Source organism: Tinamus guttatus, unplaced genomic scaffold, assembly GCF_059628265.1.
Source record: "Tinamus guttatus ecotype Peru unplaced genomic scaffold, ASM5962826v1 Tinamus_guttatus_pri_ptg000004l, whole genome shotgun sequence".
Taxonomy (NCBI): domain Eukaryota; kingdom Metazoa; phylum Chordata; class Aves; order Tinamiformes; family Tinamidae; genus Tinamus; species Tinamus guttatus.
The window spans coordinates 2,251,545-2,270,278 of record NW_028288538.1 but is presented as its reverse complement, the minus strand read 5'-3'; the positions used below and the strand labels follow the sequence as shown (position 1 = coordinate 2,270,278).

The following is an 18,734-nucleotide window of genomic DNA, read 5'->3' as shown; positions in this document are numbered from 1 at the left end:
CCTTGATAATGAGAATAACCTGTAGCAGCAGACAAAGATATTGGCTTCAGAGATGGACCCAAACCTATGCAATACTATTTAATCTTCTTAGGGACTGCAGGTATTAAACTGGATTGGCCCTTCCTCCAATAATATGACCTTCACACCTGACCCTCTCTTGTATTAGAATTTAGCTGGGAGAGGCATAGTGAAAATGGGATCATTTTTATCTGCCTCTCTCTGCACCAGCATCTCCCCTGTGGCTGTTAAGTACCAAAGGAGCATCCAGCACTACTCACAACCCTTGATGCTCCCCTTCCTCTTGAGCAGCATCTTCTGAAGGTAAGATGTGCACATCCTTAAGACTGGGAGAGATCTATCTTGATGGAAGCAGTCTAACCAGGGTGAAAGGACTCGATCAGGATAATACTCCTAAAAGAGAATACACTCTACAAAAGACCTAATATATTTACAAGACTAGAGAAACAAGGGGGCTGGTTCCGCTGGAGCTCTTGCAGTTCATTCTAGTGTTGGATATATTTCTGCTTGCAAAAAGCCTTCCAGGAGGCTCATTTTAGAGAGAAGTAAAATAGCATGCTTAAAGAGGAATAGGTACATGTATTTTCTGTTCTCTTTCTTGTTGCTTTTCTTCATTTCATTTTTACTAGGAAGAGTTATTTCCTAATAACCTGTTGTACGTATTGTATTATGCAATTTGCCATATGCATACTCATGTACTTTTTACATATCCAAAGCAAAGCTTTTATCACCTGTTCATCTAGGTACTCCCATGACCCTCAATAACCCTTGCCTTAATGATCCTCCCAACTATTTAAAAGAAGATAATAATGCTTGTCTTGCAAGAAATTTAGGCTGATTACTTCACTGGGTGTTATGCAAGAGGGTAAGTGTGTGCTAAATTGCATGAAGAGCTTAACTGAGAAGGGCTTACAACACTGATTCATATCCAGCTCAAGAATAATGTAACAGTCCCATTCTGGGAGGAAAAAAGAAAGAAATTAGAGTGATATTCTAAGGTACAGCACTCAAGCATTGCTGAAGGGTGAATTTTATCCAGACCCAAATGACTGTGTCCCTACTGTCACATATGTGGGCTCTGTCACTCTGGCATTTACAATTTGTCTCCCTTTATAAATGCCGTTCAAATAATTATTCAAGATATGCTAATTTCCCCCAATAAAAGAAATCACTATGATTCCACCTTGCCACTTTTGATTTCTACAAAAAGGTTTGAAAAGATGTAGTCATAGAAACGAATCGATGTTCAACACCCTGACTTTTACTAGAGCCAAATCTTCTTCCTACACTTCTCAAATTGAAAGGAAAAAAAGAAAGAAAACTCACCATTTGCTTGGCTTGTATTTTGTGGAAACACAAGGCTGGAAACCCACAGGGCAGCATGGATGGGAGCTATCGAACAATCTTCACGCACTCCTCTTTGTTAAGCCAGACCTACAACTATCCTCCTGCATATCCTCCAGTAGAAAAAAAAGATTGAAATCTGGGTCTAGATCTGACTTTGGAGCTTAGATCTATTTCTTTTTATTGAAAATGGAAAGGTGCTCACTGAGATAGTGTTGCCTGCACAATGGGGAAGTGGTTGTACATTATTTTTCACACTAGACCTTCTTTTGCAGGATTCTACACTTTATGTCATGCAGTTTCACTCCTGATGCTTGACACCAGCTAGAAGCTCCAATGGTGGATGTAAGTGCACATTGCTGATCAGAAGAAGTCTTCAGCGGCTTCTGGACACACACCTGGTGTTTGAACCTTTGGGAAATGCATTTACTACGGAGAAGGCGGCTACAACGGAAGCGGATCTTTTTCTTGCTTGCCACAGTCTTGGCCCTCGCTCTCTATCGGCTCCAGCTCAGCCCCGCTGCCCTTCCAACACCGCACACGGGCCCCCAGGCTGGGGACCCTGTGAAAGTCACCTCCAGGGACCTCCCCAGCAACAAGACTGCCAGGACAGGCAATGGCACAGCTGCTCCCAAGATAAGGCACTGTATATACCTGGATCCTGAGCCGACTGTGCCCATCACTGCATCAGGGGATACAATACCCCGGGAGGAAAATATCAGTGCAAGCTACCCTGAGGAAAAGCCAAAATATGAATCCAAAGGAGAATATCCGCAGGACCTATTCAGTGTGGAAGAACGCAGGCAAGGGTGGGTTGTACTTCACGTCTTTGGCATGATTTATGTGTTTGTGGCTTTGGCCATAGTGTGTGATGAGTATTTTGTCCCTGCCTTGGGAGTGATCACGGAAAAGTTACAGATTTCTGAAGACGTGGCCGGAGCCACCTTCATGGCAGCAGGTGGATCAGCACCAGAACTCTTCACCTCCCTCATAGGTGTCTTCATCTCACACAGCAATGTGGGCATCGGTACCATTGTGGGCTCGGCAGTGTTTAATATCCTCTTTGTCATTGGCACCTGTGCCCTCTTCTCAAGGGAGATACTCCACCTGACATGGTGGCCCTTATTTAGAGACATCTCATTCTACATTGTAGACTTACTGATGCTCATCCTGTTTTTCCTAGACAGTGTCATTGATTGGTGGGAAAGCCTCCTTTTACTGACTGCCTACGCCACATACGTGTTCACTATGAAACACAACGTGTACCTGGAAGAATGGGTGAAGCAGGAGCTGAACAGGACACTAAATACTGTGCAGGCAGCATCAGCAGAGCATGTGCAGAAGGTTGGTATCCTTATTATCCAGAGGGCAAGTTAGACATTCATTCTAGCATAAACAAAGAAAAACTGCATCTCCTTAACAAAGTGAATACTGAAAAGAAACTTTGCAACCGCTGGTCAATAATTATTAAGTGAGCTAAATGCTATATAGATGGAAGAAATTCTAAGAAATCAGAGAAAACGCTACTCTGTGTGATACTTTAAGATGCCAGGAGGGGCTACTTATCTATTTTCAACACAGGCATGGGGTTTTGCTCAGTTATTGTAAAGGATTAAAAAAAAACAAAAACCACCACCCTACAGAAAATCCAGAAACACATTATCAGTCTGGGAACAAAACTGTACACTTCTGTGCTAGACGAAAAAAGGGTTTCTGATAAGAAACACTGTCCAAGCCTCTTGCAGATGAGACAGGGCTGTTAAAGAAGATTCTCTTGTGTTAAAGCTGAGTGTACAACTGTGGTGTTGCTGGTAGCACTTGATAGCGAATCTGCAGCATAGAAGGGGATCTGGCAGCCTTCAGCAACTGCTGTCACTTCTCAATCAGCATTTGATAACAAGATTCAAATGCCCAAATTCCATTTCTGTGTGTTAACTACAGCTGTGTGTGCTCAACGACACAATTCTTCATACCACAGGTGCTCAGACAGGGAGATTTGTGGCTGAAACTACACTGTCCAGGTGTAGCAGAGACCTTAACTTCACCACCTTTTAAAGGAAGAGGTGACTACCTGCTCATACAAAGGCTGTGTCCAGAGGCAATTGGTATCTAGATCACTTGGGACTTGGGACTTCATCTTACTGACCCTGCCGTCTTGCTCCCACTCCCCTAAATGCTCCCTCTGCCTCCTTGTTCCAGGCTACTGCCTGCTCTAGGGAAGAAACCCTTGAATTTGGCTCCATTTCAAATTGTCCTCTGGTGTTGTCATGTTTTACTAGCCAGGCATACACCACCGGCACACAAGCATGTTTTGCTCCTGGTCTTGGTGTTCGCTTCACATAATTTAAGGAAAGGAGGGAAAAGGGGTGAGGATACTTGAAAATATGGCAAATGGAGAAAGTACCTTCCTCCCCTCGCAGTCTGTCTTCCAGCCAGAGCTCATGGCTGGGACAACTGGAAATCTGGTGTTACCTTCCAGGGAGAAACTCATCTGCAAGATGCCCTACATATACATCACCGTAGACACCATGGCCACCATCTCAAACTGAACCCAGCCCTTCAGCATCAAGGAAGCAAATCCTTGTGCTCCGATTTTGTAGAGAGCTCTTGTTAGCACATGGCAGCATGACACAGAGCTGCTGCATCCAACCTGTGGGGAATTTTATAGAAAGTAAGGCCGAGAAGTGAAGGAAGACACCCCTTTGCACCTTCTCCACCTTCTCTCTTCCTCTCCTGGAAAATGGGTCAGGATATGAAGTCTGGGGCTGCCTCCACCTACGGAAATCAGATGGAGGAGGCCACTCATGTCTCAGTACATACATCCCCACTGAGGGGCTGTAGGCAGAATCCTGCTCTCACCTCTCACAAGGTTTTGAGGAAGGCACATAGCTTTGGCTCTTTCAGTTGCTTCCATGCAACAATCATTTGTATTAGCACTCCCATACATTCCCATATTTCTCACATACATTGCCCCGAAGAGCTATATTAGATGCTGTAGGAACTGGTGAGGCTACAATTGCATTCAGTACTTTCTGTTCTTGTTTGTATTCAGGAGAGCAATGGGGCAGTTGCAGATGATGAAACAAAGAAGCCAGCAGATGGGAAGAAGCTGCAGGTAAGTTTAAGCAACTCAAGAGGTATCTCAAGTTACTGTATTTTGAACCCATCACTACATCAGGGAGAGAATAAATGTGTCATCTGCCCTGTCAAGAAACCTGGAACAAATTCTACTTGATGCACAGAATCCACCACCCTTGGCACCATAACCACAGCTTAATTAGTAGGACATCTGGTTGACTTATGTCCTCAAATGAATTTTCTAAAAACTAGGAGATTACACAAATGGATTTGATTAGTAGGGCTCTATTCATTCTACACTTCAAATAGGATGAAGCGGGCGTAGAGAAATTGGAGTGTAACTTTTCTTACCCTGTTTCATGGTTGACTTTCCTCTGGGCTCCCAGAGCAGTGGCTGGTAGGACCTGTCCTTCCCCGAAGTGCAGGCTGAAGAGCTCATTCCTCTGCTCCTGGGTAAATTCCAGACCTTTTGCCTTCCCAGTGGCTCACCAGCCATTGCATGGAGAGGTCTAGCTGACCCGGAGGCTGCACACATACACAGCAGGTATTAGCTTCCTCGTGTGGACGCTATTTTTTCCCCTGTGCACTTAACCTAGTCGGAAGCTCCTCGGGACCTGATATGCTGCACTGACATAAGAGCAGAGCCCCAGAGCTTTCCAGTTAAGTCAGGAAGCTTGATGTGACTGCAGTATTGCCTACAGCAGCACACGTACCTGCAGTTATCAATAAGCTGACAACTAGAAGCACTTTGACTGTTACAATCTGTAATAACATCCTAGTCCATCCTACCTGAGCATAGAGTGGCCTGCTGCCTCAAGAGCAAGTCTAAACTGCCAGTGCTCACAACCAACCTGTGAACTTGAATGCAGAGGCTGCTGAAATCCATGCGGAACCTGTTTGTTGGGTTAGGAAAATCAGCCTCCAGAGACATCCAGCTCAGAAGTGACTTGGCAGAGATGTTTTGTGAGGGAACCTGTGGTGATTGCTGTGTTGTGTCTTTGCTCTGTAGCCTGTGACGGCCTTACAGCGAGGCAGCAGCTCAGCCTCCCTCCACAACTCTCAAATGCGCAGCACCATCTTCCAGCTCATGATCTACACCCTGGACCCCCTGGCAGAAGGTGAGTGGATTCTCCACACCAGAGGGGCTTCATTGCACAGCCCTGGCCTCAGAGCAGTGTAACTGGGGCAATGTTTCTGCAGGTGGAAAGCAGCACCACAGGATGCAAACCAATGAAATCTGCTAAGCCTGGGCCTCTGTGGGACTTCCTTCTTGCACTAGGGCCCTGTGCACAGAGCAAAAGGCAGGGAATTTCTTGTCACAAGAGCTCCTTTTACAACAATTCTCCTTCTCCTCCCTCCTGTTACCCTAGTCTAATTGCAAATACTTAAGAGGAGGCTGAAAATGAAGATTTCAGCAAATCTATTTTTGCTATTGTCCCAAACTCTTTTCCCGAAAAATGATTATGCATGAAAGATTATAAAAGCTTTGAAGACTGACGTTTTCTTTTTACCAAGTTGTAATTAATTTAGAGTGTTGTAAGGAGACAGATAAGCTTCAGTAGGCAAATTGTTACTACTTTGATAACAAATTAAGAGCCTTACAGTTACAACCCAGATTATCACTCCCTAGCGAGATTAGTCTTGCTTGTAACCCTAGCCTTTCTCATGAAATACTTTTTATCTCCTCATATTTCCCAGCATGGCAATACAGCTTTTGGCAGAGTTTGTAGATGTTTAAAGTATAAGCTAATTATGCCATCAATAGATTTCTACCTCTCTAGCAAGTAACAGTCATTTCTAGTAACAGCGGCCTCACTCAAAATAAGATTACAGCCTTTAGACGCATTAAGTGAGGGCTCAGGGAAACGTTCTTGGAATGTGGCAGCGCAGATGATGTTAGTGGGGACGAGCTCTGCCCCACCGGGACACCCTCCTGGTCACACGGCTGGACCAGCTGGGCCTTGGCAGGAGCTGCTCCTCGCGCCTTTGCCGGCGCCGCATCGACCGCTGCTGCTGTCACCGCGAGGAGCATCATGTGGAGCAGCTGCTGGTACCAGGCTCCTGCCAGCGGCGACGGTTGCTGCAGCCTCCCATCTTCTGCTCTCCCTCTGCCAGCAGGAACAGCAAGGAACATGATCTGTTTGTTTCCTCTAGCTCATACTACGTCACTTGGCTGGCTCCGATTTGCACTTTCCTACCTTAGTCCTGATCTCTGGTCCTGGAATAGCAACATTCAGTTCTGCCTATATATATGTATATATATATATATATATATATGTATTTTTTTTCCAAGAAAGAGGAAGAGCTGGCTCAAACTCTTAGCTTCACTTTTAAAAGACATGTGCACAAGGAGAACCCATTACCTCTTCATATGTGCGCTCAGCTAGAAGAGGAGGAAGTCAAAACCCTTTAGGAATTCTCTTTGGCAATGGTTAAGATCCCAGCTGAGTTTTAAACACCCAGCAGTTTCCCTTTATGATGGTTAAGCCAAATACCTGCATACAAAAATTGCTACCAGCCAGATCTTGCTGGGGGAAGGAAAACAGATTGCCTTTATATAGTCCAGGAAGAATCGGTGATGCATATTCAGTTTAACCCTGCTGAAAGCCCACCTGCAACACAGTTTTTACCAAAACCAGCCCCCGCAGCCCATTGCAGGCAATGAGCCAAACCCAGGGTCCAGGTGGGGACTGATGAGCACTCAACTGGGAGACGTTTCCTTCTAAACTGCCCAGATCTCCAGCCTGGTCAAGAGTCGCTATCCCCAAACCTTTAACAAGCTGCTTGGTATGAACTTCAATTCAAACACAGGATGAAGGGTTATTTTTCAAGCAAAGGAGAAGCACGTTAAAAGGTAGATTTTCTTAGTTTTCTTTTGTAGTTCAGCACATGTCCCTCCACTGCCCTACTTGTTCTAAAGGGATTATCTGTTGCACCATGCAAAGAGAGATTGAAGCTAAGCGGATAAACACCTCTCGTGTCTATCACTGAGGTTACAAAAAGGACTCTCCAGATCAAACTGCCAGCAGCAAAAACTGATCAAGTGAACAAAGAAGGCTCAATAAGGACAGCAAAACAGACAAGTGTCTGCTCCGACAAATTTTGGTGAGAACATGCACTGGATTGCTAGCTGCACCCTAGCAAGGGCCAGATTCATCAGGTTGGCTGCCTTGCTCCCCAGAAAGGTGGTAACAGCAGCATAAGATGAGAAATAAAATTTTATGAGAGGACCAACCTGCCCTTTCATTTACCCCAGGGAAGCACCAGGACTGAGGGGCTGCTGCCGCTCAAGGAGACCCTCCAAAACCTTCTTGTGCTCCTGGCACCTCTCTGTGCTCTAGCTGGGGACACCTGCAGCCACCTCCGAAGTGCTGGCAGTGCCCACCTGCCCCAGCCTTTCTGCCTTGGGGTTTTTGTCCCTGAAGCTGCAGCCACTAGATGGGAGTGTGACCACATGCACCCAAGTCCCAGCTATGACAGTAGAACTATGAAGAAAGAGGTTATTATTTTACAGACCCTTTGCTGCAAGAAGGCAACTCAGTTAAAGCAACTAAGTCTCTGCCCCAGGTACACGTCTGCAGTGCTAAACACTGCCACAGCTGCTTAGACAAGATAACGGTAAAGAAAATTACAGCTATCACAACAGCACAGCTCTCAAAAGGAAGGACACGGTGTGCCAAGCCCTGTGTATAGCTGGAGACACTCCTTGCCATGGTAAATTCATACCTAAAAGAGAAGGGAGCGCAGGGAAGAGGAGTTATTTCTGAATAGACTGAGATACCTAAGTGCCTTTGAGGATCTCAGCCAAAGAGACTAAGCAATTTCCCTAGGATGTCACTGGAAAAGGGAGGATTTGACCCTTCCAAGCCACATCAGGACTCTGAGCTCTGCCTTCATGTTAATGGGACTGCAGCCCTTGGATGGGTGCCTGGTTCTCACAGATGACCCTCCGATTCCTTCTCCTTGCAGCATCTACAGCAGTGTCTGAATCAGACACACGCCTGTAATTAGGCTGCAGCCTAAACGATCATCGCATCTGTCCTCAAGGATCCTGTTCCCTTTTCTTGCCAGCTCCTGTAGCATCAGCATTTAAAGGCTGTGGTAAAGAACGCTCTACAAAAGAAAATGATGGCCAACTATTTCTCATCAGCTTTTAGCTAACCCTACTGGAAGCGATGCCCGCAGGGTTCTCGCTCTTATGCTGCAGCTGCAATTTAGTTCTGAGCATAGAAGCTTCCTCAGGGTAATGAGAGTCGAATTCACTGCCAGAATTGTGCCTCTAAAACCAGCTTCCAGGGGCTGGTATTTTAGAAAGAAAGTAGAAGTGCAGAAACACAAGCTTCATTGCCCTACCACACCGTTTGTGAAACAACTACTCATTGGAACAGCAGATTAAGTTCAGGATACTTATTTTCCTTTCTGTATTAGGAAAGTTTTTCATTGGATTTTCTGTTTTTCTCTCCTGTTCACAGCAGACTGGGCCTTTTGCTTTACAAGTTCTAATATTTACATCACCTCCTGAATTATATTTTTGGTGAAAAACTGTGTCATTCTTTAGGTAGACACTGGAGGGAACTGTTGGGGGATTAAGAATGCAAATTTTGGAAGTGACTGATGGACCTTCTCATTTCTGAAATCTCCAGCTTTCTGTAGCGTGCCAGAGCATACTGCAGTCCAACCATCAGATCAAAAAATCCTCAAGTCCGTGCTATAAATTAATCCTGCTGGATTACATCTAAGGAAATTATAAGGGTCAAACTCGAGACAGAAACTAAACTCCAACTTCAAGCTCAGCCTAGATGCTCTGGGTTTATGGGAAGGCACCTGCCTGAAGGCCGCCTCAGCTCTTGCCTGTGATGTCCCCCTTGGCCATGGCCTGAACGGTGGCTGCCAGGTGTCCTCAGTGCCCTGCTCGCAGGGCTGGGCTAAACCCTGGTGCTGGCAGGGCCTGAGCTCACAGTTCTCCTCCATTCCCCCGTTGACCTTCATGTCTGGCCCACTTACAGCCACCCCTTCCTGCAACCTCAGCTCACCCTGCACCAAATGTGTGTCAGGGGAGTTAACACCTTTTTAAGTGATGCTCATCTCATGAGAGCTGGGTAGCGGCCTGAACCTAATCCATTTATCCTGATAGATGCCCACAGGCTCCACCGCTCCGTGCTCGCAGCCTAGGAGAGGGCACGAAGCCAGGAGCTGGAATTTATATAATCCCTTTGGGCCGGGCCTGACCGCCCTGACCCTGCTGACAGCAGCGTTTGCAGCAGCTCCTGGGACCAGCTGAGCAGAGATGCTGCAGCCCGGGGCTTAGAGGAGGAGACCGGAGGGTCTCGATCTGTTGTTCTGATGCACTCAGCATCAGCAGAGGTAGAGACAAAGTGCTTCAGAACGCTTCGCATCCCCTCGAGCAGGTTTCAAAGCCAATCAAGGGCACTGAAGTGAAGAGGAGCCTTCCTGGCCTTTCCTCCTCGTGCAAAGGCCTCAGCAGTCCATCTCTCTCCAGCCACTGCTGTTTTCAGTGGAAATGAACAATTAGTGAGCAAAAAGCATTTTCTTTTTGGTCAATGACAGTCAGAGGGGAGGGCCTGTCCGAGCCAGTCCCAGTTACTGCACAGATATCCAGAGTGCTCCGATTGTCATGGAAGATCTGCCAGCAGGGCTCAGGGCCTTATACTTTCTGTTCCTATTGACTCAGTATCATGGTGAAGAATAAAGCGACAGGGCCCTGTCCTTGAGACAAAGGGCATCAACAAATTCTTGCTGCACAGTCAACGGTATTGCAGATTAAAGCAGTGATAAAGCTTTCAGACAGATTTAATTTACAGTCCCACATGCAAGCCAAGCAGAGCATGGCCTTCCATTTCTATGAAAAGCGCCAAATTCTTGTGGCTACCGTCCATGTACAAACCCCGTGAGCCTCCTCTTCACCACTAGGTAGCCAGCCCCCAACGGAGGATGGAGATTTAAGCAGGGCTTTGAGCCCATGACTTGGTCACGGGCCGGGGCAGTGGGAGGTAAGACATGTGGGGACAACATCTAACATCTAACTATGGAGGGGCAGACTGTTTCACAAGTCACTGTCAAATAAAGCAGGTCATAGGAGCATAGCACAGATTACAGGGGGAGAAGTCCCCACCAGTCGCAGAATTTATATAATCCCTGGAAATACATGATTATAATCTCAGAAATACGTGACATATAATCCCAGAAATACATGACTGGGCACTGCACTGGGGAAAATTTCGTTTCCTGGGTAGCCCTTAGCAGAATAGCCTGGACCATGTTGAACCTGGATACCTGGAACTTGGATTAACTCTGGCAGAGGAGACACTTTCAGAGACGCGGCTAAATCAATAATTTTCCAGATAACTGCAATGTAAAAGGCTTTTCTTGTTCCTTCCCACCAGGTTGCCAGGCTGCAAGCAGCACAGTAGAGCCCCTTCAGCAGCTACATGGCAGAAGGAAGGTGTCATTTTTAGCTTGCGCGTAATCAAGTCTGAGCAAAAATCAACAGTCCTTTGGGAACAAAATGATATTGCATCAAAATTCTTCCTCTATTCTTTCTTTCTGCTCCCTCTGATGAACAGATATCTCCTGTATTACTGAACTGGAAAGGCTTCCATCTTCCCCGGAGATTCTTTTGAAGTAGGAATGTACTGATTGCCTAGTATTATGGTAATTACGCCAGCAATTTGCTAAGTATTTAAATATAGCAATTATGATCCATTAAAAGCAGCCAAGCCACAGCCAGAAAGACAACTCGTAAGCCAGAATTGACCGCAACTCAGTGGAAGAATAGTGTGAGAATATCTGTGTGGTGGTACCATAGCTGACAACTGATGACATCCTTCTCATTCACAGCAAAATTTAAAGACAAAGTTGACATCTTAAGCAACCTGGCCAATGCTAAGGCAGATGCTACGAGCAAGCAAGGATCAAAACCAGAAGGTGAGCACAAGAAAAGTCAGCACTGTTTGCCTTGTTTTATTGGTGTGTTCTCCCCTTCCCAACCCTGAAGACCCCAGGACTATCAAAGAAAGACTACGGTGTAAGTTTTCTATCATCGATCACAGAATCTGCTGTAACGCAGCAGAAATCATTCAAGATACATTAGCAGGGGGCAATAAAAGAGTCTAGGAGCAGTTAGTAAAGGACTAAACAGAAATGCTACAAGGAGATAGCGTAAGTTACGTTCAGAAGGGTGGAAGAGGGAAAACCAGGCCATTACATAGAGCAGCCGCATGCCCCTGCAAACTAAGCGTTCTTTACAGCAACATACCCGTTTCAGCCTAGAAATTTAGCATACTTATGCAACAGCGCTGTCCAATTCCTCCATGAGAAGAGCTGACATTGTCTACACCCATTCTAAGGGCTTGTGCATGCTCCCTTTTAATAGCTTTTGCTTTTCCGTTTCATTACTGACACACTGGGCGTTTGTGCTGATGTGGAGATCTGGAGACTTTGTAATACAAGGCAACTTTTATAGGACGGTCCTACCTTCACAAGCACACAACTGCAATATAAGTCACTTGAGTATCTCACAACACTGGGCCTCGTCCAGTGACACAAAAACCTGCCCAAAACTCCCTTCTAGACACTGGAGCAGGTTACCCTGTACAGAAGAAGATATCCAACAAGTCCACATTTGGGCACAGTACATAGAATAACATAAGCTTACTGACCTGACAGCTTGACATATCTAGAGGGCATCCCTTAAGCTAAATTGCAGCAGCAGAGAAGACTGCTCCTGCTGTGTGCATCGCCTCTCGTGCGTTACTCGTGCTCCAATACTACCCTGTGCAGAGGTTTCCAGCTCCCTCTTGGTTATGCAGGTTAATACAGGAACAGCACAGAGGACATTGCAGTTATTTCCTTGTATGTGTCAGCACTTTCCTATTTGCATTTGAGTATGTACCAAATGATTAGGAGTTAAAATCTGGCAGCACAAAAGAGCAATTTCTCAGAAGCCTCCAAGAATAACAGTTCCCTGGAGACTGCCCAGCACCACTGGAAAGTGAAGCAAAGCTTTACACATCCCTCCTGGCTTTTAAGGATGGCTTTAATAAAGTCTGCAGAATCTAGACTGGAACTTGGAAACGCTCATCAGTTAGAGAACAGATAATTAGCATTTCCCTGTTCTTATGCATGTGCCTCTTTCTGCAGTTTCAGAAGTAACAACAGTGATAGCTGGATGGGTAAAAGCTCCTATGATGGCATTAATTCAAAGACAAATGGGCCAGATTCCACTTGCATTACTAGCCACAACCCACAGCAGACTAGGACAGATCGAACTTTAAAGTAATAGGTTGGATTTAGCTTGAAATGCTGCACAATTTTGCAGGAAATGCAAACCTCCCAGACGAGCAAGGGGAAGGTGATGGCTTTACCCCCACCGTGGCCTAACCCGCTCCCACCTTCTCACCCTTTCTAGCTGACGAGGAAAAGGGGTCCCAATCAGCAAACGCTCCTCAAGTGATTCCTGCCAGTGACTCCGAACCCAGCAAGGACAAACACCAGGCAGACGCAGCACAGGACGGACAGGTATTTAAATAAGGATCACAGAGATCATGAGATCTCAGTGCAGGCCAAGCGTCACACACACACTTCCCTTCACCTCCAGAGCTTTTGCTGTAGGATCCAACCTGTTTCCTGCAATTAGCAGGTATAAATAGGCTGTGTTTGCAATGAGGAAACATACCTCAGAGCTAATTTAAGGGATAGCTCAACTATTTAGGCAATAAGCCAGGTCCAAAATATGACCCCTTACTGATACAACATTGTATTTTCCCCCGCAAATAGCTCCACTGAGGTCAGAGGGCTACTTAGTTACTATCAAACATAGCAGACGATATGAATACCTGCATGTCGTAATTAATACGTGTTTCTGTTTTGTTTCCCACCTCAAGTGAAATCAGTGGGTTGTTCTGATCAGCAGTGGGTGTTCTCCAAGCCAGACAGGAAATGCTTATGGCAAAAAGCTAAAGCTGAGTCTAGCTGAATTATTCAAACTAGTTACTTACACAGGCAGCTGTAAGGGGGATAGAGGGTGCCTGGATTTTGTCCCCCAAGAGCCAGATATGGGCTCTGGATGCCCTGTAATTGCAAGGGTGAACTCTCCCAAGGCAAAGCCATAGTGAGTAAAGGCTGTGAAGCTGCTTGAGTGTGGAAACAAATGGGCTTTTCTCTGAACCACAGCATTCTTCAGACAGCGGGGACTCGGAAGAGAGCAGCTCTGAGACCGAGGAAGACAGTGACAGCAGCACAGATGATGAAGAAAACGATGAGCCGTTATCTCTTGAATGGCCAGAAACCAGGAAGAAACAAGCTATTTACCTTTTCCTTTTTCCCATTGTCTTCCCGCTCTGGAGCACTATACCCGATGTTAGAAACCCGGTAAGAATCCATCTTCCTTCTGTCATTAGATTCATTAACTGAACTAGAGATTTCCTCTCCCCTGGAAGCCATGGTGTCTCTTTCCCCCGTGTCTGGGGTCTTTGCATACCTGAATGCCTGACAGCGCTGCAGGAGCTGGGGAAGGAGCCCCAGCTGCTGCACAGCTGGAGACTTGAGATGTCCCAATCCTAGCAAGGGTTGGTCATCTAAATCAAGGTGACAAACCCAAAGACAATCATAGAAGTGACAAGGGGCTGTATTACATTAGTTGGTTGCCTGGAAGTGTTTTAGCTGAATAGTTCATAGGGCTTGCTTACCTTCCTGAAAGTTCTCAATCTTTTTCTTTTTAAAATTATTTTTTACAGGACTCCAAAAAGTTCTTTGTCATCACATTCTTTGGATCCATCATCTGGATTGCAGTGTTCTCTTACCTCATGGTGTGGTGGGCTCACCAGGTGAGGGGGTTATTTTCTTTCTGCAAAAAGACTGTCAAAAAAGCAAGGAAATGGGGATATAGGGAACAATGGATCACTGTGGTAGTCCATCTGATGAATTACAGCTACAGTCATCCATCAAAACAGTAGAAACTTTGTTTTGTTACAACCCAGAGGGAATTTTCGATTTCATTCTTTTCAGGTTGACAAAGAGTCATTCTTTTTCAAGAGCTTCCCCGGGTATTTGTGCCTTAGTGAAAAGAACAGATAAATTTTATCTTCCTACTTCCTCTCCATTGATGAACATTTCTGTGCAGAACATAATTATCCTTACCTAATTAAAATTCTAGCAAAATGCAGGTTCTAATTCTGCAAGCTGCTAAATGACCTCACCTCCCATTGCCTTAATATTTGCCTTGTGTTTTGGGAAATAATATCTACCATGTATGTTTAGTGATAGATACAATGCACATTTACAGTGCAGTTGGTCAAGCCATAAATCTACAAACTATAGTTTCCCAGTGCCTTCCAATCATACATAATTCATTTTCAATTAGGATGTCTACTTTTCCTCTGTGGAATAGGTGGACTTCACACAGAGGAGGGTATCGCTTGGTCTTGGTAGCACTGTGCCTTCCACAGTGGCTCTAAAATCACTATAAACTGTAAAGTGTATTTTTCCCATCATATAAAGGAAAAATAAGTGCTACTACACTTAAGAGAATTAAAAAAAAAATCTCAAATATGGCACAAAACTTAGAAAATTAACAATGAGATTCCATGTCTCAGAAATAACAAACATTGTATTTTGTTGCCATGTATTAGGTTGGTGAAACAATTGGGATATCAGAAGAAATTATGGGATTAACCATTCTGGCAGCAGGAACATCAATCCCCGACCTCATCACCAGCGTCATTGTGGCACGCAAGGGGCTGGGGGACATGGCTGTCTCCAGCTCTGTGGGCAGCAATATCTTCGATATCACTGTGGGGTGAGTACTGGTTCAACGCTCAAAGATTTCTTCTGAAACACACAGTTTCTGTTCCAAACAAGGTCATGGTTAATTTTAACTGTAATTAAATGAGAGGCAGCTGGGTAACCAGTTAAATGTATTTTTTTAAGCTAACCCAGCCAGGAAAGAGTGATCTTTATAACCCAGCGCAGCAGAAATTCAGTTTGCACATAGTTTAGGTCAGTGTTCTGCTGCTTAAAATAATTTGTGCGTCAAAGCAGAAACACCACTATCTTAATCCAGAAACCTGAGAGCTTTACTAGTTGTACCAAAGATAATGGGTGAAAATAATCTTACACTAGAAAAGGCAGAAATGACAGTTGTCAGTGGGACAAGAAACATCACTGTGGGAAGAATGTCACACAGAACAACAAGTGGGGAAGTGCCTAAAGCACTTCAAGACTGCCCTTTAGTAGAAATTAAGCAATAGTTTTTTTCTTTCAAAAATATGTTTAGATAGTTGCTTATAAAATTGGATGAAGAGGCTGCAAAAAGAAAAAGCAAGTAGTTTTCAACATGTTCGGAAACTCACCCCTTACTATTCAGGTTTCCAAGAGTCTCCTGCTCAAGGGACAGGTCTTGTCTGCTCCGTACAACTTGTCAGTGCCAGTTTCCCTAAGCAGAGGGTTTCATTCAATACCTGCACTTTCAGTTGCTATTGTGCTTACTCAATAATCTAACAATCAATTTTCAAATCAATAGAAAAGTATCCATTTTTCCAGGACCAAACAGATCTTTGGTTATTGTCAAAGATTCGCTAGCAGACCACCCACTCATTCAGATCCTATGCAATCACGGCTGAGGATCTGTGTCTGTTTCTTTAATCAGTAAGGCACCAGGATTTACTCCTTTATAATAGGATGCTCAGGAACTTAATTCGTAAGTATTATTTATAACGCAACCCAAGAATCTGAAAAGATTTTTGATAGTGAGAGGTATTTTCTAAATGCATTTTAGCATAAACAACAATTTTTGATTTATGCTGAGATTTATCAAAGATGTATTTTTTTTCTGGAACAAATTGGAAAAATGCTTATTTACTATGCATTACCTTACTATGTACCTTACTACACTACCTTACTTCAATTTACTATGAATTACCTTAAGACATTTACTTCAATTATTTTTCCTTTATTCGCAGTTTGCCAGTTCCTTGGTTCCTTTTTTCTGTCTTCAATGGACTCAGTCCAGTTGCAGTCAGTAGTAATGGTTTGTTTTGTGCAATTGTTCTCCTTTTTCTAATGCTCTTGTTTGTAATCATTTCAATTGCTGCATGCAAGTGGAAAATGAACAAAATCCTGGGGCTCACTATGTTTGCTCTTTACTTTGTGTTTTTGATCATCAGTGTGATGCTAGAAGACAGGATAATATCCTGCCCGGTATCTGTATGACACTTGGACACTCCAAGAAATAGTGTTGTTCTAAATGAGATACCGATATGTATATATCAAAATCAAGAGGCGTTTAAGGTAGCCATTGTTCTACTGAATCCAAACAATCTGAAGTACAAACTAACCAAGATGAAAATTAAAATATTTAATATACTAAAAATAAACCAGTAAAAAAAAGAAATGGTACATCTGCCTCTATTTTTCTTAGAATTCTCTCCACAGAAGACAAAAAAAACACCACAAAAAACATCCTAGATACTGAAACAACCCATATCAAACCAAGCACACTTCTGGGTACTCCTGGAAAAGCTGTACAGACATATTAAGTTTTCAGCGTGGCTCATCCCCTCCAGATAATGGAGCTAATTTCCAGCACACAGTGTTACTCATCACAGCAACTCTCTCAGCATCACACACTCTGGATTATTAATGTAACAGACTGCTCGAGCTCACTACAGTCAATGAACTTCCCTGCAGCGGGAACAAGATCAGAACCTTGTGGTTTGTTCCACTACTGCTCAAAATTCCTGTGTGGAGACACATTCTGCATCGCCCCGAAGCTGCACGAAAGCCACGAGCCTCTGTGCAGAGACATGTCCTAGGGTTTGCACTGCAGCTCGGATCTGCCAGCACTGCACCCAGCTTGGTGCAACCAGGATCTCCCTGTGCAGAGGACAAGATCCATCCTCTCGGCGAGAGCAACCGCAGTGGGTGTTCAACAAACCTTCAACAAGGTGTACAAATTGTGATGATGACCACAAGTGATGACTGTTGCTGACCCCCTAAGACCATGGGAATACTAAAGTTTTCAGAAAAAAGAGCAAAACAGAAATTATTTCTCCAGGCAATAGAAAACATGATTTGAAAGTTGCACAGCAAACCACTTGACTTCTTTTAAGCAGGCATCTAACCTTGATGATTAAAACCAAGAGTGGCATCATATGGTTTTACATCTCACTGTAAAGAAACAAAATCATTCTGAGGTTGGACTACTGCAAACTAGTAAAGGCTAAAATCCTAAAGAGAAAACAGAAGAGTTTTCATCTTGATGCCGGCCTCCAAAATTTGGAGTGTGCCGTATCCAGCACTAGTTCCTCAAGTGAGCAAACAATGAAGTTGTCAGACATTTCTGTCATTCTAATCCATTTAATACATTTTTAATAAAACATAACCAGAGAGATTTTAAGCTTTTTATTGACTCACTGTAAAACTTTTCTTTTTGGAGGAGACAGAAAAAGATTTTACATTGTGAACACTGACTTGCTTATTTTAAATGAACTACAAACCAAAGCAAACTTACAACATACTTTTTTTTGGTAAATAAAATTTAAACATTACATATTTACAAATCTACAACCATTCTTTTAAAAAGTGCTGCTTGCAAACTAGCAAAGTACCATTTTAAAACCCCAGTGAGATAATATCCAGAAATATCCCTCTCTATAATTACTATTTGCATCTCCCATTTGTTATAAAAAGATTTTACACGCAGGAATTCTCTTTCTTGGTGTACACACTAATTCATTTGTCAGTGGAAATTAATTCATCTGGTTTTAATTGTACCAACAGCAAACCTACTCAAAAATGGGAAATAGGTAGCAGTGTCAGGGAAACAGCACAGTTCCTATTCACATTTCACTGGTTTATCTCCAATAATTATTCCAGTGGAACCATAAGTAAAACAAAATATATATTGCACTGCAAATGTAAAACCTTTCCTTAAGAGTTTTTTTTTTTTCTGATAGAAGCATTATTTAGTACACAAAAGGAGAAAAGTCAGTTCATACAAAATTCTGAATCGAAAATATGTCTCAAATATTTATCCACCTTTGCAGTACTGGAAAATATACTCAAATTACTTTTCTAATAAAGGACAGTGAGATCTGAAAACTGTTTCAACACTGAATTGTATGATGCTTAAAAATTATCCTCTTTGGGACCTATATTTTGGAGATAATGATACAAGTGAGGAAAAATTCCCACTTAAAGTATATCACTATTCAACCATATTTTATTATTGTACTTCGACAGTGGAATGACTTGCAACAGACTTTTGAAACAACCCA

The 18,734-nt window shown here is 43.8% G+C and overlaps 1 protein-coding gene across 2 annotated transcripts; it reads left to right on the top strand.

Annotated features, from left to right (window-relative positions):
- The first annotated feature begins 1,782 nt into the window (after nucleotides 1-1,782).
- SLC24A1 (solute carrier family 24 member 1) lies at nucleotides 1,783-16,773 on the top strand. 2 transcript variants are annotated; one of them, XM_010221139.2, is made up of 9 exons: nucleotides 1,783-2,706; nucleotides 4,415-4,477; nucleotides 5,450-5,558; nucleotides 11,299-11,385; nucleotides 12,869-12,978; nucleotides 13,633-13,830; nucleotides 14,196-14,285; nucleotides 15,090-15,256; nucleotides 16,419-16,773. In XM_010221139.2, the coding sequence occupies exons 1-9, from the start codon at nucleotides 1,783-1,785 to the stop codon at nucleotides 16,666-16,668; spliced, it is 1,998 nt and encodes a 665-aa protein (XP_010219441.2). In that variant the 3' UTR covers nucleotides 16,669-16,773. The 2 variants fall into 2 exon arrangements, with proteins under 2 accessions (XP_010219441.2, XP_088391272.1); XM_088535146.1 differs by having other exon boundaries at nucleotides 11,299-11,418; nucleotides 12,911-12,978.
- Nucleotides 16,774-18,734: the final 1,961 nt, after the last annotated feature.